At 30.3% G+C, this 25,411-nt stretch overlaps 1 protein-coding gene across 2 annotated transcripts; it reads left to right on the forward strand.

Moving 5' to 3' along the window:
- On the forward strand, positions 1 to 25,411 carry LOC105214563 (venom allergen 5). 2 transcript variants are annotated; one of them, XM_011188063.3, is made up of 6 exons: positions 1 to 682; positions 19,637 to 19,837; positions 21,903 to 22,063; positions 23,062 to 23,159; positions 23,921 to 24,058; positions 24,186 to 24,649. In XM_011188063.3, the coding sequence occupies exons 1-6, from the start codon at positions 592 to 594 to the stop codon at positions 24,415 to 24,417; spliced, it is 921 nt and encodes a 306-aa protein (XP_011186365.2). In that variant the 5' UTR covers positions 1 to 591; the 3' UTR covers positions 24,418 to 24,649. The 2 variants fall into 2 exon arrangements, with proteins under 2 accessions (XP_011186365.2, XP_011186364.2); XM_011188062.3 differs by having other exon boundaries at positions 4 to 682; positions 23,921 to 25,411.

The following is a 25,411-nucleotide window of genomic DNA, read 5'->3' on the forward strand; positions in this document are numbered from 1 at the left end:
CGACAGCCGCGTACGGCCAACCATAAGACGCCTTCAAGTCTAGCTGACTGGACACGAACGACGAGAGTGGATATTGGAATTACATTGTCTGTCTTCGTTGCGTTTGAATAAGTTTCTGGCGTAAAATAAAATTATATTAAAATTATTGATTGGTGAACAAATTAAATTTGAAAAAGGCAAAGCCAAAATTAATTGAAAACTGGTGAAATAATTATCTGAAAGAGTTAAAAAACCAAGTTTTGAAAAGGAAAAAATTGAAGTGTGTTCCAAATTTGAAAAAAAAGTCGAAGCAGCAAAAGCAAAATTATTATCGGTTATTTTGTAAACCTTTGTCTTTAAGTGCTAAGAAGAAAGTCATATAGCGCAAAGTGCTGTAATTATACAAAATAAAGTTGAAAAGTGAAGAAAATTAACTCCGTAAAAGTGTTCAAAGTCAGCGTTGGAGGCGTGCGGAAAATCTAAGAAACAAAAACAAAAACAACAACAAACAAACGTTTGGAGAAAGTAGCAGCAAAAGTGTTTGACATCAAGCAGTTGAAGCTTGATTTTTTGTTTTATTAAAAGAAAAAGAGGAAAATATACATATTTATAATGGAAATATTGCCGCAAAAATATCTACTACATGCAGCGCTATTGCTGGTGTCCTGCAGCGTGGCATTGGCGTGTCGCGGACAATTATTGGGTAAGTGAGAATATTTTGATAAAATATGAATAATATAGGTGGTTTAACCTAGAATGTGCCGTTAAATGCTACTATTTCATAAATGAAGGATTTAAATTAAATTTTTTGTTATATGAATGAGATTGGAAAAAAAATTATAAAGTCATGTATTTTGTTGCAAATATTGTTAATTAATTTCTTTGGACAATTATCCGTTTTTATTTAAAAATACAAAATATTTGTGAAAGAAAGATGTAAAAACTAAAAAAAAAAAAATAATATAAATAAATAAACACTTTGCATAAGTTAAATTATTTTATATTAAATTTAGCTAATTAAATACAATTTTATTAAATTAAAATATATAAAAATCCCAAATTATTTAATTAATTATTAATTCATAATTTTTAAACTAAAATATAATTACTTTTTTTTTTTAGAAAACGCTTTAACTAAATTATACGAATATTTGTAAGCCTAAATAAAAAAATAAATATTAAAAGAATTAAAAAAAAAAATTTAAAAAAAAAACTTAAATATTTAAAAATAAACAAAAACAATTATTAAATTAATAAAAAAATAATAAATAATTATAAAATCGTATCTAATAATATTTAAAAGAAATTATGAAAAAATTTAAACAATTAAAATAAACAAAAAAATTAATAAAAAAATAATAAATAATTATAAAATTAATATCTGATAATTATAATATACATAATAATATCTGATATTTATATTAGAAATATTTAATAATTTAACAGTCACGTAGGCAAACCTCTCTCCACCAACAATAACCCTTTACTGCCTTATTATATGCCGAAATTATGGAGAAATTCTAAAAATAAACAATTTAAAATGCATAATTCATATTTTTTGCCAATCAAATATTTATGTTTACTACGAAAGTTTTTAAATTGAAATTAAAGCAAACTTGAATTGGACAAAAATAGTGTTTTAGCGTAGAAACCAGCTTCTGAGCGGCACAACAACAAAATAATGCAGATAAAATCGAAATTATTAAAAAAAAAGTAAAGTCAAAGGCTGCTAGGCTCAACATGCCGGCTATTTAGTAGTTATTAAGCCTAGCTTAGCAGGCGCTCACAAGTCAAAACCAAAGCAAAGGCATATGCTGTCCACTCGTTTGCTGTGTGACATTTAAGAATTTCAAAATTTCGCGCTTATTTGTAATTCACTGTTGGGTCTGCATGAAATTTAGTTGATTTTCTTTTTCGTTCTAAATTAACAGGTTTTTGCTTTGCTAAATATACCTATTCGCGCATAAATATGTATGCGCATGTGTGTAGTCGCCACTCAGTAACTGTGTTGTTTAACATACTACTGTGACACTCTTTAAATTACCTTCATTTTATGCTTTGCAAATATACGAATAATTCGTTTCATTTGGTATTCAGTTCGCTTGAGTTGTACGAATTATATACCTTTTTTCGCCTGATCATTCCACATAGTTTTTGTTTTTTTTTCTTCTTCTTCTGCTATTTTTTATTATATTCAAATTTATTTGTTTCTTATAATTTTATTCTCCTCTTATTTTGCTTATGTTAATTTGTCTGCTCTGCTGTTAGCTTTCGTTTTATTGACACGCCATATTTATCTACAGACACATCTGCTTAATTGGCCAGGCCACTGTCTAATCAAGTCTTTGGCGCAAATTTTCGTAGTAAAACCTGTGAGATACGCTGGGAATAAATATTCCTTATTTTTTTAGTTTTAATGCTGATTTTTTTTAGCATATTACATTGGTCTTAATTGCTTGCGTCTTCAGCGTACAAATGACGCAGATACGATCTTAAAGTGGTGCCAATTTGTTTAGAGTTTGAGTGACTTAGTGTTTAAACTGCGTTTTAATCTGAAAGTTTCTACGTTTCTATGGTGTTAAATTAGCTAGAAATATTCCAGAATATCCGACATAATAATATTATTCCATTTAATTTATATTTGATTCAAACGGTTTATTTTTGATCTGATCTTAAATAATTAGTCTGATTTTTGAAATATAAAAATACATAACATTTACAAATTAATATATAATTATAAAGGTAGTTCGTGTTCTACAAAACAATTGTGCTTCTTTTTAGTAATAACAACAAAATATGCTTCCGCCGTTTTCCAATAGATGTCTCTAGGGTCAAGCACTGGTCGATTAAATCGATTTTTTTATATCGATCTTGGACATTTATGTCAATTTAACCCAACAAAATGTTTGTAGAGATCTGTTTGCATCCTAAACTTATTCTCAACTGAAAATGTCACTTTTTGAGCCGAATTCTCGACATTTGCGGGTAATTTTGCTTTTCTTTTTTAATTCCAAGAAAAGTGCGGCTGAGACTCATCGAATGCTTTCGGATACGTACGGTGAGGCTGTCCAAAGTGAAAAAAAGTATAGGTCATCAGAATTGATTTTTACGCGGTCTCTATAGTTTAGGCTTTGTAAGAAGTATAAACAATTTTTTATATATGTTTAGAAATTCCAAATATCTTCCATAAAAAAATATTATTAAAATTTTTCTGTGAAAATAACAAAAATGTTTATCTGATTTATCCACAATCAAAGTAAGCCAAGTCCCATTATTCATACTTATAATCGCCTAAATACTAACAAAATAATTTTTTGAGCAAATAGAACTATGACACGTGGCGCAAAATAATAAAAATTCTAACTTTTATGTAAACAAAATATTTAATTTCTAACAAAGCATGTGCGCTGAATTCGTATAATCACGTTTTTGAGAGTAAGAAGCAAACAAAATATACGCAATTGCATGATTTCATATATATACATACATAAAAATACATACATAAAGATACATAAATATACATATGCAATTACTTGCCCATACATACTTTTATTTTATTTTTTTCAAACTCTCAAATACTTCTAATAGTGATATATTGCATGCAATTTTTTTTTGCTATCACATACCAAAATCGCATGCCTTGTACAAGGTCATAACAAACATACTCGATATTCTCCATACCTAATCGATCAATACAATAACAAAAATATATGTTAAAATCGAAGAAACATCATTGACGCCAAATTGGCGCAGTTCTCATTTAATTTCTTCTTTTTTCTCTCAGCGCATTAAGTATATTTCCAATGAAAGTATTTTTGTTTTTTTTGCATGCTATTTTTTTAAAGCTTGCTCTTGCATTACTAACCCAGCTACCTGCATGTTAAAGCTTAAAGCTTAATAATCCGCCAACTATTAATATGCCAAGCGCGTTGTGTATTTTGGGGGGTAAATCTGCAATTGATTTGGGTGAAGATCTAATCCATATTGTCGCTTAAAATGATATAATCATCATAGCATGATATATATTTTCGTTTTTTTTTTACTAAAGCATGCAACTTTTTTTTCAAATACTATTTTATTTTTGATATTTTTTATTTGTTATTTATTTATTTTTATCTTCCCTATGCTGTTGTGATTGAATTGATTATTCCCACTTGCTTAGCATACAATCACGTTTCGCCAGTGCGGCGCGCTGTGGCATATTAATTAATATGTCACGAAATAAAAGCAGAACTGCATAATTCGCGAGTATAAGAACGAGAATAAAAATGATTTTTTTTTATGTTTTTTTAATTTTTTATTTGTTGTAGTGTAGTAAATATATGCTGATTTAGAAAAACATAAGGTTTATTGACACAACGTGTAAGCCGCCCGACTGGCACTTGTTGTCTTTTTTGTAGTTGGCGCATATTTAAATTTAAATTTTGTTTGGGGAATTTTCAAAGTGGCCAATTGGCAATAAAATTATGTTAACGAAGCCACGAGCGGTTTTAGTAAAAATTATTTATAAAAAAACTTGAAAAAAATGGTAAAAACGAAAAAAATAAAAATTTTAAAAAATCGCTGTTCCAAAATATATATATGTTCATATATTTGTGTATATAGCGTCTGGTTGACGTCAGGCCCAACCGGTTCTATTAAACGCAACGCATTTGCGGTTAGCTGCCACTAGCTGCTTTTTACTGTTTAAAAGCAAAAAAATGGCTGGCTTTTAAGTTGATTTAGTTGCGCCTAATTTATGCAAGCGTTTTGATAACACTTTAGCTTGGTTATTCTATTTTCTCTCAAATCAAAAAAATTTAAAAAAAAAATAATTTTTTCGCCAGTAGTTCAAGGTGTTTCATTGAGCTGTTAATGAAATCATTTGCGTAAAAATAAAGTTTGACTGCCAAAGCGCGTTCATAATAAACTGTAAAAAATAAAAATTAAAAAAAATTGCTTTGAAGTAGTTCTAAAAAATAGGGAAGGTGTGTTCTTCACACTGCATATTATTATATAACATTAATATCTGCTATTCTCTGGACGCACAGCTTTGTCACCATAGCCAAAATCTGTAAATTATATACTGTCATATTTTATGTTGACATAAATTTAATTAATAAACAACTTTAATATTCATTTTGCTGACCATTCACGGGACACTCCTAGTACTTAAAATTGATTAAAATACCGTTTAAAATATGTAAATACAATTAAAAAAATCAATAATTTCTGTTACGCGCATAAACGTTTCAAATCGATTTGTTATAGACTATTAAAGACCGCATAAGCCAATTACGTCAGCAGTTTAATTTTGATAAATTGATTAAAGTTGCTTAGGTGACAAAGAGCTGTGAGATTGCTGGTTGTGAAAGAACGTAAATATTTTTGGTATTAAAGAAAAAATATGATAAATAACGGTATTAGAAATAATTTTGAATAAGAAGAGAGTTCATATTTATTATTAGTAGCTGCCCTCCAGTAGATTTTGACCAGCTATCAGGTGTATTTGTGGCATAAAGAAGCTTCTGAAACAGTATTTTTACTATGCAGGGTCAGTTTAGAAGTTAGAGGTCGCTAGATTTTACCCGCCTAGTCATAAAAAAAAATTATAAAATTTTTGGAGAGTTCATTAAATCCCGCACTGAACTTAATTTGGTTGCAATTTAGCTAACAAGTTTGTGAAATTTTGCCCAAATTGCTTATAATTTTTGCGCAAACGCGCTTGAACTTGAATTTCAGTATTCATATATGGTAAATGAGCGGTCTACATATGTATCTCAGCAAGCATCAACAAAGCGACAATGTCAACATTGAAAATACATACATATGTAAAGGGTGATTTTTTAAGAGCTTGATAACTTTTTAAAAAAAAAAAAACGCATAAAATTTGCAAAATCTCATCGGTTCTTTATTTGAAACGTTAGATTGGTTCATGACATTTACTTTTTGAAGATAATTTCATTTAAATGTTGACCGCGGCTGCGTCTTAGGTGGTCCATTCGGAAAGTCCAATTTTGGGCAACTTTTTCGAGCATTTCGGCCGGAATAGCCCGAATTTCTTCGGAAATGTTGTCTTCCAAAGCTGGAATAGTTGCTGGCTTATTTCTGTAGACTTTAGACTTGACGTAGCCCCACAAAAAATAGTCTAAAGGCGTTAAATCGCATGATCTTGGTGGCCAACTTACGGGTCCATTTCTTGAGATGAATTGTTCTCCGAAGTTTTCCCTCAAAATGGCCATAGAATCGCGAGCTGTGTGGCATGTAGCGCCATCTTGTTGAAACCACATGTCAACCAAGTTCAGTTCTTCCATTTTTGGCAACAAAAAGTTTGTTAGCATCGAACGATAGCGATCGCCATTCACCGTAACGTTGCGTCCAACAGCATCTTTGAAAAAATACGGTCCAATGATTCCACCAGCGTACAAACCACACCAAACAGTGCATTTTTCGGGATGCATGGGCAGTTCTTGAACGGCTTCTGGTTGCTCTTCACCCCAAATGCGGCAATTTTGCTTATTTACGTAGCCATTCAACCAGAAATGAGCCTCATCGCTGAACAAAATTTGTCGATAAAAAAGCGGATTTTCTGCCAACTTTTCTAGGGCCCATTCACTGAAAATTCGACGTTGTGGCAGATCGTTCGGCTTCAGTTCTTGCACGAGCTGTATTTTATACGGTTTTACACCAAGATCTTTGCGTAAAATCTTCCATGTGGTCGAATAACACAAACCCAATTGCTGCGAACGGCGACGAATCGACATTTCACGGTCTTCAGCCACACTCTCAGAAACAGACGCAATATTCTCTTCTGTACGCACTGTACGCATTCGTGTGGTTGGTTTAATGTCCAATAAAGTAAACTGAGTGCGAAACTTGGTCACAATCGCATTAATTGTTTGCTCACTTGGTCGATTATGTAGACCATAAATCGGACGTAAAGCGCGAAACACATTTCGAACCGAACACTGATTTTGGTAATAAAATTCAATGATTTGCAAGCGTTGCTCGTTAGTAAGTCTATTCATGATGAAATGTCAAAGCATACTGAGCATCTTTCTCTTTGACACCATGTCTGAAATCCCACGTGATCTGTCAAATACTAATGCATGAAAATCCTAACCTCAAAAAAATCACCCGTTACATATATGTATACACTCAGAAAACTATAGCACAAATTAAAAATGCAAGAAAAAAGAAAATACCCACATAAATAACCAAATAAGCAGCAATTTAAAGTCTAAGAAATCTTGAGTTTTGTAAATATTCAATAACCGCAGCTACCAAGCGACTACTGTGCAACCCACGCACAGGTACAAATACACACAGACAATCACTGAAGAGCGCTATTTATGGCATTACGGTATAAACAGACAGCTATGAGTGGCTTCAAGCATATTTACTGAGTGTAGAGATGAACATACATAACTTAGTCTAAGCAAATATCGCAAAAAAAATATAAAAAATACAACACTGCAAGTGCGCGGCGCTTGAGCGAAGAGAAATCTTAGTAAGTCATACGCATATTTTTAGCATTTTAGAGTACATACATACATACATATGTATGCTTGAGCAGCAATAAAAATTTGTCTAATAAACATTTGCGCTTGTCAGCTATTATTTGCATAGCCACATGCATATTTATATACTTATATAAATATATTTGCCTGAGATGCGTGTGTATTTGTTTATAACGCGCTAAGCTACTCTCATGTCATGTCGCATAAGCGGTTTACAAGGTAAATGACAAAAATGATTGAAGCAAGCGCGCTCAAATAAGTGAAGTTTTTGCTTAAAATAAGCTAAGCATATAAATAAAAGTACAATGCTCTAACATGAATTACTGCTAAACAAACTTGCTTGGCGTTTGTGTTCTATTGACATACTAAAAAGTTAAAAAATAAATATATATGCGGTAGACGAAAACACATAAATGTTTACAAACAAATAAAGTGAGGTGTGTGTGCTCGTGAAATGACTAATAAATATATCTGAATATATATAAATATACGACAAACTATGCTTGTATATATATATATATAACTAAAATTAAATAAATTTCTCGGCTTATAATCACTTGAACTAGCATAGCGTAGGATTAATAAAAAATTAAAAATTAAATAAAAATACCCCAACAAACAATTGCCTGCTAATTTACAACCCACCAATCATCGTAATCTTCAACAACAACTACAATAACAAACACATTTAATTAATAAGGTTTTTTTCGCATTATTTTTTGTTCATCATACGCCATAGCGCACCGCCTGCTTGATTGCTGTAGTCGGAAGTGAATTTTTTTGATTTTAACTTATTGTAGGCAATTACTCAGCAATTTTATTACAATAACGTTACTTGAGCGTATTTATAAATAGATACAAAAAATTTGTAGAAAAAATAATTACCGCTGAGTAACAAGTGAGTTCGCTTTCATTTGAAGGTCAAGTGGCTGAGAGTTGTTAATGATTGTTGTGGCTTTTTGTTGAATTCACATACCCACATATTTGATATATTATTTTTGTTATTGTTTGTGTATTGTATACATTTCATAGCGGCATGTTAGTTGCATGTTTTTTTTCGTGCTTTTGGCGCCAATTAATTAACACATCATTTGATTTGCTATTGTAGGTCATTGCGGTTTATTGGTTAAAACATTTAATGAAGTTTCAATTGGTTTTGCTTGTGGTTGTAGTATAAAAAAATATTTGTTATTTAATTTTTTTATTATTTTTTTATATATTAACCTTTTTTATGGATTGCATATGCTTTTTGCATGTGTTTTTTTTATAACTTATGCTACATAACTTGTATGGAGTATTAGAGAATTCTGAATATATCACCATACGTTGTATAATTTCTTTTCTGCAGTCCATATTTGATATTAAATTTAATATTCATTAAAAGTAATTCCATAAAATATGCATTGGACATGAACATAAGACTAAAATTATAAGTTTGTCACAAATGCATATTAGACTGCATAAGGCTTATATTTCGAAGGAAGAGCTATTTAAATAATTATGCATTACATATTAAACAATATTCCATACAGCTTGCATCTCTTTTCAAAACTAATTGACAGTCCCATAAAAAATAGCATGACATTTATTGTAGTGAATCGGTATCGATTACACAGCCCGACAAAATTAAAAAAAAAAAATTTGAATTCAGCGCGCCAAAATTAACTAGAATCAGTTGATCAATTCAAAGAAGCCAATTGAGTGTTGGCCTGTGTTATAATACATAATCGATGCTGCCTAAAACTGAGTATTTTTCGAAACGAATTGTTATTAAAATGTCAAATTAATATTAAAAATCTTTTTTGTTCGAATTCCGCTTACTGTTTGATGTCTTACAGAATTTTTAGTGTTTGGCTGACATACATCAAATTTCAAGAACCATTTTCTATAATATGTTGCAATTATTCGTTCCAAATAGAGTCGATAATCATCTCAAGGCTCAAATATGCACTTTAAAGTATTCAAATGTGCTCACCTGAGTTTGTATATGATCGATATTGACTCAACTAAATTTTCGTTCTATATTAAAAGTATAAAAAGATTGTAATTTTTTTTATTAAAAAATACAATTTATATTCCTATGTAATTTAATTTAAAAATTTATTCAGAATGTGTTTGGCAATGATTAAGATTTTTGGTAGAAGATAAAGAAGATAAATGGGTTGACATGTTCTACAAGTACATTTTGACTTGCTGTGTTACCTTTTAAATTTTATTTTAAATTTTATATATATTTTTTGTTTGTTTTTTTTCATTTATTCAAAATTGAAAAAAAAAAAATGTTCAAAATAATGGAATTTACTTTTTTGGATTTTTTTGAAGTGATTTTGCATGTTTTTATATTTTTGTATAACATTTTAAATATTTTTAATTATTATTTTTTTTTAATTTTTTTTTTTTAATTTTCACTAGGCGATATTTCTTCTCTAAGTGGTTTTACATCATTTTACAAATTTACTTTTTCCTAATGCCTTAAATATTTAAATGCTCCAATTTTAAACCGTTTTTTTGTCACATTTACTTTTTTCAGAAGATACATTTTTTTTCGAAAAAAATAAGAAAACATTTTTAATAATTGATTTTACATGTTTTTAAATTTCTATCATACTTCTAATTGATTTCACTTCGTTTTTTTTTTAAATATTCAAAAATATTGTTTCCTGGCACTCAAATATAATAAATTGCTTCAATTAAACAGCATTTTGCTTAGATGTTATTTTCATTCATATTTTTAAATTACCGCCGAAGTGGCTACTAAATTTTCTATAAACATTTGCATATTTTCTATAAACATTCAATTTAGAAATTATAAATTCCACTTTGAAATGGGGTCATTGCATTTTTGTATTTTTCATTTTGCTCAAAAGCTATACTAAGTTCGCCGACAATGCCATTTAAAGCAATTAGTGCAAATGCAAAAACAACACAACAGCAATGCAATTTGAACCAAATGCATAAAAACCGATTAGAAATTGCATTTTTTCGCATTAAAAATCAATTTGCCTGCCAGCAAATGTGTGAGCAGCTCAACGCGTTTTGACAACTAAATTTCACGCCTATAATTGCGCGTAATTAATGGCCGATATAAAAGCTAAGCGAAGTAACATTTACGAAATTGCGTTTGTGATGAATATAAATTAAAAAAAAAAATTGAAATAAAAAAATTAAAAAAAAAAAAATATTTTAAAAATATATTTCAAAGCTTTCAAGTTTTATATTTTAATTTATATAATATTTAAGCAGTTTGTAGCTGCAATTAAAATTTATTTTAAACAATTTTGTGCGCAAAAAAATTTTAAATTGTATGAAAATTGAGATCGCGAAATCAAGCTCGCAATGAATTTGCCGCGAAATCCGACACTAAGACGCGTTAAGGCAAGTGTGAGCTGCCGTTTGAGGCAAACGGCAAGCGACAGCCGACAACGCACCGAAAAATGGTAGTCGAAGCGGCGATAACAGACACGACTTACAGACCGCTGCACAGACCGACAGCTGGACAAGCGTAGCGCGTTCAATCAACCGGCACAACTTGAACGGTAACAGATGACAGTGACCGCGAAAAATGAAACCTGGTTGATTTTGACTAACGCACAAGCATATACTACATACTCTTATATAGTAAATATATATATATGCAATATTTTTAAAAAGCAACAAAACTCATTTACGACTGCTTAGTGATAATGAATATGAAAAAATCGGTTTTTTTCTTAGCTAAACTCTTCCCTCTCTTCTTTCAACTGCAAATCTCTCATTTTCTCTTCACTAAGTTTGCCACTCCGGTGGCAACTCGTGCTAATAATGCAATTAAATGCACGATTGCAAGTTGTCAAATGATAAATGAGCACACAAATTGCAGAAGAAGAAAAAATTAATAATAAAAACAACAACAGCAATAGCAGGCAGTTAGTGCAGCCGGCAGTAAGCAAGCTGACAGCGATGCGCTCGAAAGTATAGCTAAATAAATGAGTTGCATATTTATCAAGAGCTAAAACAAAAGGCGGCGAAAGAGTATAAAAAATAATAAAAATGAAAATAAATGCATAAATAAGTTCAAAATTGTGCCGCTAAGCGGATGCGAAATCAAGGTTGACCAGCTTACCAATGGTGTGTAGTCGGCTGCATGCCGCGCATACGCAGACGCGCTTGTGCGCTGGAAAAAAGTGCGCAATTTTATATTATATTTTATTTCAGCACACGGTTTTGCTGGTTTATTTTTTATTTTATTATTTTTTTAAATATTTTTTTTATATTTATTTTGCTTTTGTTTGTTTCAACTAAGTAAAATTAAGTTGAACGCATCCGTCATTTGCCACGACTGACGTAGTTACCACTTGTTAACATATTGTCGGCACTCTTTACACGCCTGAACAATTGCGCTGTTGCATTTTGATCGTTATCGCCGTATGCGGCGGGCAAACGGAACACGGTTTAAACGCGCGCGCGCGCTCGCTTGTCGTCTGCTGCGTGGCAGCAAGCAAGCGCTCGCCGCATGTTGGCCCCAGCGAGTTTGTGGCTTAAGTCTTTTGTTTCGCTGGGCGCACTGTGTGGTTGCGGCGCTTTTTTATCCCTTTTTTGCTTTAATTTTTTTTATTTTCTTTACGCGCGCTAAACGTCCTGGCCCTTATCAAGCGATCATTAATGAAATGCAATGACTTACGCCGCTCATTGAGGCATGAAAAAGGGTGAATTTAAGCGATAAAAATGTTAAGCAGCGCGATAAGGCGGCTGTGCGTTCCATTCAAATTGTAGCTGTTGAAATTTTTATGTAGCGTTTCAGGCTGCTGAAAATAAACAAAAAATATTAAAAATAAAAAAAAAATAAAATTTAAAAAAATATATTAAAAAATTAAAAAATAAAAATAAAGTTAAAAAAAATTACAATAACAACTATGCACGCATACTTTGCCTTATTATATTTACGGAAATTAAGCGACATTTTTATGTGCAATTTGTCAACGCAAAGCAGATTTTTTTGTGATTTTATTTGCGCTTCTTATACAGTAGTGTGACGCAGTGACGTATGCGTCAAAACGTGCGGCCATTAACACTTTTCCCATAATGATTAACTGTTTTGCATAATTAATACAAGTGACGTCGATGGTGGTTTTTTCACTTAGAAGCATAAACATTTTTTTGACTGCGAATCAGTGGATTTTGTTTTTTTTTTGTAGTCAAAACTTTAGTATATTTCAATCGATCTTAAGTTTAATTATTTTCTAGTATTTTGTCTTGAATTAAAATAATTTAAAATTATAATAATGCAAATTTTCCGGAAAAACAAAGAAAACGTAGAAACTATACGCAAGAGATTAAATCCAAAATTATAATAATATTAAATTATTATAATATTTAAATTTTTTTTTAATATTTTATTATTCTTTTAAGATTTCAATGAATTTTGATTTTTATTCCCAAAAATTTTTTTATTATTCTTTTTTGTATTTTTTTTGTTTAATTTTTTTTTTTAACACTCTTCACTTAAAATCCCGTCATTATCTTTAGTATTTATCATACCTAGAAGCAACTACTTGTTTGTCTCTGCGAAAAGCTAAATTTAGAACGTATTTAAATAAGTTCAGTTATTTTGCTTTACTTTCTCAATAAAACGGCGCATGAAAGACAGCACTTTGCACATATAAAGTTTTAAAAAACCATAAAAATCTAAAAATAATCAAGTGATTAACATAGTTCTGCTGTTAAGAGCAAATTAATAGCTTTTTTATTACTGCTTAAATGCAGCTAAAACAATAGCCAAAGCTTTCACTAATTTTTATTGAAAACTAAAAATAGTTTATGGAAGTCTACAACACACTCAGTTAACTAACAAGCTTAGTTTTAGTTAATATTGAATTTTTTTATTAATAATAAAATGTCTAAATAAATTGTGAGCTTTTATAAGCCACACTAAAACGAGCTTTCGTGCCTAAAAGCTCATAACTTTCACACTTTATGTTACTCGCCTGCAACTAACAAGTTTCTTTTGTACTCAAAGCTGCGTCTTGATTGATAATCCGGTGACAATTTGTCTGCGGCAGAACAAAAACAGTAACTGTTAGAAAAAAATCACTAAATAATATGAAAATAAATGTGATTTGTGTAGTGTAATAATGAAACAAGAAATTAATGGATCGGAAAAAAGCTGAAATATCAAAAGATAAAGCCGTCCAAATATCCATATAAATGGTTATATATAATTGTATGCATATGCTTGTTTGTATGTTCAGTAACTAACAAAGAGCAACACGACACGGCAACTATGGTTGTTCGATTCGTTCATAAATCAACAATAAAAGAGGATGACACAAAAGCAATAAATTGATAGAAATTAAGCAAATCTGGCAAGAAGATGATTGGAAGAAACAAAAAAGAAATAAATACAAAAAACTATAATAAAAACAAATAAACATAAGCATAAAGAGTTTATAAATGAGACAAAATTATGATCACTTAGAAATAAAAAATAAATTAAAATAATAAAAAAATATATGCAAGAAATATACAAATAATAATAAGAAATAAAAAAACATTTCATATAAAATTATTTATAAATAATTAATAATAAATTAAAAATAAGAAGAAAAAAAATAATAAAATAAAAAAAATATTTTAAACAATAAAAACACAAAATTATATTAAGAAATAAAAATAAAAAATAATTAATTAAAAAAAAAATATTTTAGATAATAAAAATATATTTAAAAAATATATAGTAATTTAAAAAAAAAAATTGTAATTAATATTTTTTTGTTAACTTCTCATTCTTTCTCATTTGTAACAAAAACAAATCTTTATAGAAAAATTGACCGTTGGATAGTTGAGCGAATGACTGATGTCTGTGCATAAAGCCAATTGTTATTGCTTGGAGTTAATTTAACAAATGCAAATCGATATTTATTTCTATCTTTCATTTTTTTTTTGTATTACGTTTGCGGTTTCGCTTACAAATTAGTTGACGAGAAGCAGCAGCTTGCAAAATAAAAATAAAAATTAAATAAATGTGAATAAATTAAAATTATTGTTATTCCGCTGGTATAGCAAGAGAACATAGAAAATGAGGTGTGTTTTCTAAAAATTAAGGCGTTCTATTTATTTCACTGCTATTATTTTGTTGCTTTTTGTTTCTATTTTTTTTTGGTATTTTTCTTTCTATTCCTTTGCTTTTGTTATATTATTTTTGGTGATTTTTTTCTGTCACCAACTTGCTTTGCTGGGTGAGTTGTGACAACACGTGCCTGTCAACATTTTATCTGATACCGATGATTCAAATATTAATTGTACTAGTTCGCGTTTCCATTCAAATCAGACAACTAAATTAATTTCATTGTCTATACGGTCTATTAAAGAATTTTAAAGAGTTATTGGGCGATAGAAACTACTAAATATTTAATATAATATATTTATACGACACAGTTTGATGGGAAGCTTTAAATTTTATCTTTAAAATGCTAATGCTTACATGATATAAAATATTTAGTTTTTAAAAAATAATAAAAAAATAAATTTAAAAAAAAATTTATGAATAAAATAATATTTCGCTTTTTTTCATTTCGACTTCTGCCTCGGCTAAGATACCAGACTTCCATTTTTTTATATAAATATTTAGAAATTATAATAGCGGCATATTTGTGTTACTACTTTGCCATTTTCGATTATTTAATAATAATTTAATTTTTAATTTATTTTTTTATCTAATTTTATTTATTAATAAAACAATATTGACAATTTTTTTTTATATTTTTTCAATAATTGCTTTTCTTTTTTTTATTAAACGAAATATATTTTTTTAATGAATATTTTTTTTTTTAATTTTTTTAATAAAAACAATATTTTATGACTATTTCACTTTGAAAGAAATTAAATAAATTGTACCAAATAATTCCTTATTTTTGTTTTAATTTGTATAATATTTGCTTATAACTTAATATTAATACCTACACTTCACATTATTGCTATAATCAAGCATTTAAAAAAATTGTGTTCATCAACAATTTTTGCATAGAATAATAATAAAGCGGAACCAATTTATTAATATAAACAATTTTGACCCTGACTAAATTAACGGTACTTATAAAAATGTCATTGTCTGTATAAAAAAAAAAAGTAGCTACAAAAACAGCAGTAAATAAATAATCATAAATGATGTATGATAAGGAAATAAGCAAAGCATAATCACAGATAAGCACAAAATTTATATATCTTTAAATATACATACATATATGTATGTATATGTACTAAAAATTAAATTTGGCAAATAAAAATAATATGTTCGGACAAAGACAAAGAAAATAAATTTTAAATAATTATTATAATGTAAACAGTGTGAAATTTATTAGTTAAAAGAGTTTCTTATTATTATTTTTTCTTTTAAACTTAAAAAAAAAATTTAATTTTTTGTTGGTTTAGGAACTTTTGTTTAGCCACTTTCATTCATAGGTGATGGGGTGGTCAGGAATTGTCAAGAAATAGAAAATTATAAAAAAAATTCTTAAAATATTTATGAATATTTTTCTTGCAAATCATTTTAAATAATCCTTAGAAAGATAAAGATAATTTTTATTATTTTGGTATGCATTCTACGACTTCTGAGACAATTATTTTTTATATATTTTAAGTAATATTAGATATGAATGTACATACACATATAGGAAGGGTTGTTAATTTATAAAAAATTATTGATTTTTTATTTGACTTTTCTTTTAATTTTCTCAATAAATTTCCATTGTCAATAAAATAGTATTTTGAAATTTTTTTCTTTAATTTCAATAATTCATATTAAATAATATTTTAAAAAAATATTTTTTACTTTACTACCAAGCTTTCAAAACGTTTCTACTACTTTTTTTCGAATTTATTGTTTTGCATTTATAAACTTACAAAGCATATATTTATATACAAACAAACGCTTCCCATATACATCTCTAAAAAAATACAAAAATAAAAAATTTGCAAACACTTGAAACACAATCAATAATTGCAGCTACAAGTATAAAGAATGTGGCAGGCTCAACTGCAAATTACGCTCATTAAACGTGCCACAACAGCAGCTCGTATTTCAGAATTTGGCATTTTCGAAAGTGCCAGTCGCGACTCTTAAAATGCCTGCAGGCCACTCAAAAGGCAAATGAACAATGAAGGCGCAGCGTTCTTGGTTGCTCAGACGATAATTTCATTGAATATAGCCATTGTAGCCAAGTGCTCATGTAGAATATATATGTATCAAAGTCATATAGTGAACGTTCCCATATATTCATATGTGTGTGTGTGCTTGTGTTTGGGCATTTATTATCACCTTACACGCAGTCGCGGCAAATTAACGTAACTTACGAAATGATTTCCTTTTTCTTCTTAGCCTTATTCTTCTGACACAACATTTAAAATCAGAGCAATGAATGGTCGTCGGCAATTCGTTGTGCTTCTCAGGCGTTGCCTTTCCATTCACCGATTCACTTGCCACCTTCAATGCTTTCGTATATATTATTTGTCGCCGCGTTGATTATAGTGCAGCGTACCTTATACCTTCTACCTTCTACATTCTGCCTTTTGCTTCATTCACTCGCTTGCGATATGTGTTAATGTGACTTGTATGACATACATAAAGACATGTGTTTGTTTGTTTGTGTGACAGTGGCACTGGCGGTGCGCGAGTGTCGTGGCAACATGTTTGCGACGCTTTCGACCCTGATGTCCATGATCATTACATATCAAGTGGTTGTTTAAGCTGCCGCCGAATTGCAGCAGCTACATGTATATAAATATATATATATAAATATATATATAAGGTATATAAATATATATATATATGTATATATGTATGTGCACATAGCGGCTTTTTAATTAAACAAAAAAATAACCGAAATGCAGGAAGAGCAAAGCAATGAGTGAGAATCGTCGCTCACTTGTCGCTACTTTAGCGCCTATTACAATAAATACAAGCATTCTTAATACAGATACTTGCATGAAAGCACACCTTCTGCCACACACACACACACACACACACTTTGCTCACTCGCCTGCCCGTCGCTTTCGTGAGCGTGCACTATTTATATTTCGAATTCGGTATTCCCAGGAATTCGTCTTCATTACGCGAAATTAAAGTCGCCGCCAGCAAAATGCAGTCAAAAAATATACACACGAGCGAGCATATACACCTATAACCACAAGTTCAATTAAAACAACAACAATACAAATCTGCCTGTTGCCTTAAGCCGTCACTGTTGCGACAACACCAATTCTTGCATTTTAATAACCACTTGAGCTGCTTTAGTGTCTTCACGCTTTAACCATTTTGTTACGCTTTAAACAAAACAAGACAATAGCGAGCGCTAAGCATAACTTAACTAACTAGAACGACCGGTAAGAGGTGGGAGACAGTTCGGTGCTTATTGAGAACCAGAAGAAACATGACTGATTGCAGACAAATATTGAGATTTCATTTCAATGCGTGAGAGCTATTTTGTAACGCTTGAGTGAATGTTTGTTATTGATGTGAACCAGAAAATAGCGAGTCCTGTAAAGCTAACCAACTGCCAAGTAGTTTTAAGAGCGCTATTTGGAACTTAATATCAAACATCAGATGCCAATTCCAAGTAATATTTATAGTTTAGTGTTTTGAGCTCCCCCAGATCAACTCTGCTTGTCATATGACTAATATGCCTTCATTGTAACTGTATTTTAATGGCTTTTCTATGTCATGTCTTCAACTAGTTAGAGCGCTAGAGGGTTACAACAATATTTTTTTTTCATCAAATATAACTAACTAACTTGTTGTTGTTGCGCCCTAAAATAGCGCAGTGATGTCACTGCCAGACTTAAACTCAATTTATCAGCTCCCTTAAGACACATTTACATTAAAAGCCTTTTAAAATCGCTAAAATACTGTGGAAGTTGAGCTTTTATTTCATTATCTCGGTTTGTGAACCTATACATTAATCTCCAAACAGTTGACAAAGATTCACATTTTTTTACAGCTAGCTCAATAGCTTTCTTCATACATATGTAGCTAGCCATAGTCCGGCTAGTGGCTTTATAAATATTTGATTACATCTTTCACCCAAACTCAATTTACATGTGAATATATTCGCAATCGTTTTAATGGCCTTTGTAAGGAGACAAATGTGTATTTGATTGGCGCCAAGAATCGCTAAAGCAAACAGTTAAATGTTGTAATACGTTAAATAGTTTGGAGCGTCTAGCGGCGCTGTTGCCAGGTGACTTCTTCTTTTTTTTTCAAAAAAATATTTTATTTTATAATCGCGACTTGTCACATAAATTGTGCACACGTATAGCAAATAAAAATAATCGATAACAACAAAAGCGTACAAATTAAACGATCCGCTTAGTGGTGAAAAGTAATAAAATTTAAAAAGCACCAAATCAAAATATTTATATGAAAAAGAGTTCACGCGCAAAAAAAAGTGAATGCTCTACAAAAACAAAAAAGAAACAGCATGCGACTAATGAAATCGCATATTAAATTGAATTTAAATAGCACTAATCGCCGATATTCCCAATATTTAGCTGGCAAATGGTCTGGGATTAGCGTTTGTATCCCGAAAGAGTGCGCACGCGCAAACATTCTGCGCTAGTTCGAGCGGCGATTAAGCGGCACAACGAGCGGCAGCGGCTGTGGGATAAACCCAATGCGCGCGATTAGTTGCTTGTGTAACACAATTTGTGCACAAATTAAATATTTATAAATAATTTTTTTTTCTATTTTTTTATTTTATTTTAAGCTATTTTTTTACATTTTTTTGCTATTTGGATTTTTTTTTTAAATTTTTTCATTTTTTTTTAATTTCAAACATTTTTTTTTTAATTTTTTTATTATTTTTTTTTTTTTTTGTTATTTTTTTCCAAGCATATAACTGCAAATTAGGCTCTTTCAGCGCATTAGCTGGTGAAAGAAGTCAGTCGGCAAAAAAAAAAAAACTGCATAAAAGTGCCGTTTTATCTCTCGCCAACTGATTATACAAATGAAATTAACTAATTAGAAACAACAAAAAAGCACCGCTGTTGCAACATTTAACCGCATATTATGCAAATTAAGCCACCAATTTTTTTTTGTGATTTTTTTATTTGAGTTTTGCAACTCTTTAACGGTCATTAAATTAAAATCAATATTTATTAAATTGTATTTTTGCATTTGCATTTTGCAGTTTCTGGCCTGTCCGCCGGCGAGCGTGAAATCATCATGCACGAGCACAACAAATTGCGCCAACTGGTGGCAACCGGGCGCTATCCAGGTCAACCGGGCGCTGAAAATATGCGTGAAATCGTTTGGGACGACGAGTTGGCGGCGCGTGCGCAACAATGGGCTAATAACTGTGAATTCCGTCATGATCCTTTGCGAACGATCAGTAAGTTATCAAATGTGCGCTTTGTATGTCACTCAAATGAACTAACCGACATTTGTATTTCTAAACGTTTTCACTGTGTGTTAATACATTTATTAATCTCAATGTTTTGTCCAACTAATAACAACAACAACATTTACTTACATATATACAGGGAATTGGATTTTTGCGTGGAAATAAAGAAAACACATATATATTGTTGGGTTTTGGACTTTGAAGAAGTCTCTTAAAAATTAAAAAAAAAATTGTTTTGGGCCTAATTTTACTAACAAAAAATAATATTTGTTTTTGTAATCGCTATACATAAAGCTATAAATTCCATTTGGATTGTGGGCAGTTGTAAATTTTGGTCTTTGCATGTAACAAAATTGTTCAAAATTTATGTTTCGGAAATTGTTAATTTTATATTTAAGTGCGAAAGGGCTGCAAAAATAAGAGGAAAAAAATTTCAAAATTTGAAAAAATTATTAAATTAATATTTCTGTTTTTTTTTATAAAAAATGGTTTAAATTATAAAAAAATATATATAAACTGCTTTTAAAAATTAAAAAAAGTCATATTTTTTTAAATATTTAATAAAAAAATATTAAATAGAAAATAGAAAATAACATTCCTAACTATTAATTTTTTTTAAATGATATTGCTTAAAAAAATATTTTTATAAACCAATTTAAAATTAAAATTAATTAATTTTTTAATTTAATACAATTAATTTTGTATTTTTTGCACTGTAAACTTTTTTATTCAAATATAAATAGATAACAGATTTGAATTCAAATAAATTTTTTTTTATTTTTTTTTAATAAAAATGCTTTTAAATAGAGAATTAATATATATATGTACATATATCTCAATTTAAACATAATTTTTTTAAGTTTCTAGAGAAAAATTTATTAATGATTTTAACTAAATTGTGACACAATCGATTAAAAATTAGTTTTATTAAAATTTTTTTATTTTAACTTAATCAAAAAATTTAATAAAATATTTTTTTTTCAATTTTTGAATTAATTTTTATTATGAAAAAGTGAATATTAAAATTAAAAAAAAAATAAGTAGAAACATTTTGAAACAGAAACTGCAAAAAATCGTATACAATATAAAAAAAAAATAAATACAATATATATTAATGTAAAATTTCCAAGCGGAATCATTAATTTCCTACAGAATACTTGTAATTAACAGCATGAAAAACACTCACCCACAAAACGACAAACAGTACTAAAAAGTAAAGAATTAGAATGATATCCACAAAATCAGGAAAAAAATCAAAAAATATATATATAATTTATGCAAATCCTTGCGATTTTGGAATAAAAACTCACCAAACAAAACAGAAAGTAACCGTAACCAAACCATATGCATATAAATCATAATGTTTAATTAATCTTATACTCTAGAAAATACTCCATACAAACAATCTAATATATCAAATTCCCAGCACGCAGCATGCATGCAAGCACCGTATGGGCGCAAAGCAATATGTGGGTAAACAGAACATCGCAAAAAAACAAAAAAAAAAACACAAAAAAAATCAAAAAAACACCAAAAAATAAAAAAAGAAATTATAAAATATAAAAACCACAAAAAAATACAAAAAACACCAACACGAAACCGGACTAAAGTTCGTTCATTCCAAGGGTAACTAAGTGTACTACATTCACCACCGGCGTGTATCTAACCTATTCATGACATGACTTTTTTGTTAAATAACCACACAACTCTTGTTTTCTAAATTCTAAAACCTTAAAATAATATACAGAAATCAACACAAAAACACCAAATTGTAACTAAAAAAAATTGCATGTCTATGTTCCTCGTTCCGAGAATGTTATATATGTCTTAACCGTTATATGCTGCACTGTGTCAAAAAAAAAAGCTACTCGCATTATGAGTTTAACAATTATTAACTTGATTTTACTTTTCTTCTATTTTTCCAACATCAATTTTTTTAACACCCTGCTTATCTTCATTGCTGCCCTCTCCTCCAATTTTGTTCCCGTTCGCTGTTTGCTGTTTTGTGCGCCACCGTTGGATTCATCACTCCTCATCTTCAACTTCACAATAGATCGCTTCACTATGGGTCAGAATCTGGCAATTATCTGGAGCACAGCCCCGCTCGATCCTACCGACGGCGATTTTCCATCACGCATCCAAAGCTGGTTCAATGAAGTGCAAAAGTACTCATTTGGCGATGCTTGGTCACCGAAAACTGGTCATTACTCTCAGGTGAGTGGAGAGCTTATTGATTAAGGTTTAATTTATTAGTTAAAATATTTAATTTTTGAAGAACAAATGATTATAGATCAGTTTGTAGTATAAAGAGCATATAAGCCATGCTGTTCAGAAACTATCCACAGTTAACTAACTGCTAAGTTCAAATAGGTTTTATGGTGCACAATTTCGAAATAAGAAATTTGAAATATACTACTTTACTACTGGACTGTAGGGTATTGTCAATAATTTATTTAATAATGTCTTTCTTAGTTCATGAAACTCTTAATAAAATTATAGAAAACAGAAATGTACCTGAAGAAATTTTTAAGATGTATAAAAAATATACAGTGGAACTGCCATAACTCGAACTTCTATAAGTCGAAGATCTCCATAACTCGAACTTTTGAATTGGCAATAGAAGTCAAATTTCATACAAATTTCCTTCCATAAATCGAACTTTTCGACCAGGGCATTATACAAAGTTTAAAAAGGTATTATCAAGAAACAATTTTAAAGGAGTCCCTATATTCGTATATTACAGCTTTGTGAAAAATTTATGTTTTAATGAAAATTCTATAACTAAAAGTCTTTGTAACTCGAAGATTTTTTGGGGATAATGGTAATTCGAGTTAGAGAAATTCCACTGTATAATTTGGAATGTATGACAAATTGTATTAAGATCCATTTTTGAAGCTACTAAACTTAAAGAATCATTTTAATATATTCAATATTCTCTTCGGTATTAAGCCTAAAAAACAGTAGAAAGTCTCTCAAATGTTAACTAGATTCTGAGTTCACCTTGAAATTAACTTTAGTCCGCCTTTTTTGTATTTTTCTAAGTTAATTTCCACATTTTGAAGTATATTTTCCTTTTTATTTGTGTTCCACAAGATCAGTTGTTCGTTTTATTTAACTTAGCAGAATTTTTATACAGCCCATATAAATAGTACTATTAAAATTATTTTATAATTATATTTTGCTAAATAATTTGTATCTATGTATATTTTCAGCTCGTCTGGGGTGAAACAAGTTTAGTTGGTTGTGGTTTCTCTGAATACAAGGACTCAACCAAATATAACAAGCTGTACGTGTGTAATTATGGACCAGGGTAAGTACCAAAACTTTAGTTGTTTTAATATTAAGCATTTAATCAGATTTTGATTAATTAAATTTCCATTAAAATGGTATATTTCAAACCATATAGTTTGATCGAAACAGAAGCATTTTTCAATTTCCAAAATATCAATTGAAATCTTCTCGAGCACTTTAATGCCTGAAGAATATTTTCGAGCTCAATTTTCTTTACGGCTTCATAAACTCCATATTCCTGTTATAAGAAATATATTCCTATTAAATACTTATGTTCACTAACAAGAATGGTAGTAATGGAGATTATGACAGTGTTGCCAAGTTACTTTTTGAAGTGCGTTTGACAGATTTTTTTTTTCTTTCTGACGTCACGACTGAAAGAACAGAGAATGTCATTGTTTAGAGAGTTTGAGAATTTTAGTAAATGCAGGAAATCTTTTGTATAGTTAAAAACGCAATCCAATTTTTGCTTCTTAAATAAGAAGCTGTCAAATATTGTACAACTGTCATCTATCTGTCAAAGTTTGTACGAATGACTAGTGAATATGTACCAACATAGATCAAATCTCAGTTATCGTTCTCCAACTTTTAAACGATTAATATGACACATGATATTATATTACAAAAAAATGAGAAGAACATTAAATCATATTTCATCCTCTCTATTTAGTTTTTAACTTTTTTGAGCAGACCGCTCTATATTTTATATTTTATTCCATTGATTATACCAACCCACATTAACATCATGACATGACATTTTTTTCAACTTTCTCATTTTAGTGGAAACGTCGTCGGTTATAATCCGTATCAGGTAGGTAAGCCATCATGTGCGACATATGGCTTGAGACCGTCATCGCGTTATCAGGGTTTATGCGCACCATCGGTAGCGCCAGTTGTTAGCGCCAACGCAATTGACACGTATGAGTACAAACACACTAGCAACAACAAAAAAATCGCATATTCAACGCAACCAGCTACAACAACCACATCTTCTTCTTCTTCTTCCTCCTCCTCCTCTTCTTCCTCTGTATATTCTTCCAAACAGGCGACGAACGCATTTGGTCAACGTAAGACCACAACAACAACAACAAATTCCGCGTTTAGTGCCACACTACACAAGGCAACAGCAACAGCAACCGCAACAACAACAACAACAACTGGCAATAAGGCGTACACAACTCAGACCGGTAGCAACAACAAATACAAGAACAAACTCGAGGCATATCGCCCGTCCACTAGCGAATTCCAGAGGGCCGTACAGAAACACACAATTCTGAGAACCTACTTGAGCAATCCCAATTTGAGTGAACAACAATTGCAGCAGGAAGCACAAAAGCAACAACAACAACAAAATGGTAATAAAGATGCGACAGTTGCCACCGAAGTATACGTTTTCGATGAAAGCAAACAACAACCACAACAAACAGCAAATGTAACACCGGAACCGGCTAAGCGCGGCTGGAGCCTACTGACGTGGCGTGGCTAAATCATTTGTGTGTGTGTGTGTGTGTCCAGTAGTGAGTGGGGGTGGTCGCTTGCCATTTACATATGTAATGAACATGCGGCGAGTAATGTAGAGCATAATTGGAGGGGGGCGTATTTCGAAAGTAGCATAGGCTTCTCGTTTCATTTTGATGGGTGTGGCTAGAGAAATCTTCCAAGCGATTACTACTGTGTAGTAACGGTTAATAAATGTGTGCCGCTAAAAATTAATGTGGAAATGAAACGAAATAAGCTTGATAAAATACTTGATTTATTGCTTGCCCTGCCATTGTTGTATTGCCATTCAAATTGTATTTGTAATAATCGAAAAAAATAATTCCTAATATTAGGTAAAAAATGTAAGAATTTAAATTTCACACAGCTTTCATTAGTTAGTAAGTAGAGCGCTCGCTAGTTAGGCCTGCAATCAATCACGCACAGCCATTCAAAAAAGTACACAACTGCCGACCACTGCCGACAGCCACGTCACCTCAAATCAACAACAACAACAATAAGAAACACGCTTCGAAATACTCTTAATAGAATTCTACAATAGACTTCATTGAAACAAAAAAATACACAGCCTCAATTCAGTGCGCCTCATCAATATAAACATAGATACATATGTATCTCAACATTCCGCATATGTCAGCTTGCGTTTGATATTTCACGACTTTTTTGCTGCGGATAACTGCCAACAGCGTTCAGCATATACACACATACATTATATATATAAACGCAATTTAATCATAAACTATCATTTTAGTATTAGTAAAATAAGTAAAGAAA

The sequence above is a fragment of the Zeugodacus cucurbitae genome, chromosome 2 (assembly GCF_028554725.1).
Source record: "Zeugodacus cucurbitae isolate PBARC_wt_2022May chromosome 2, idZeuCucr1.2, whole genome shotgun sequence".
NCBI lineage: Eukaryota > Metazoa > Arthropoda > Insecta > Diptera > Tephritidae > Zeugodacus > Zeugodacus cucurbitae.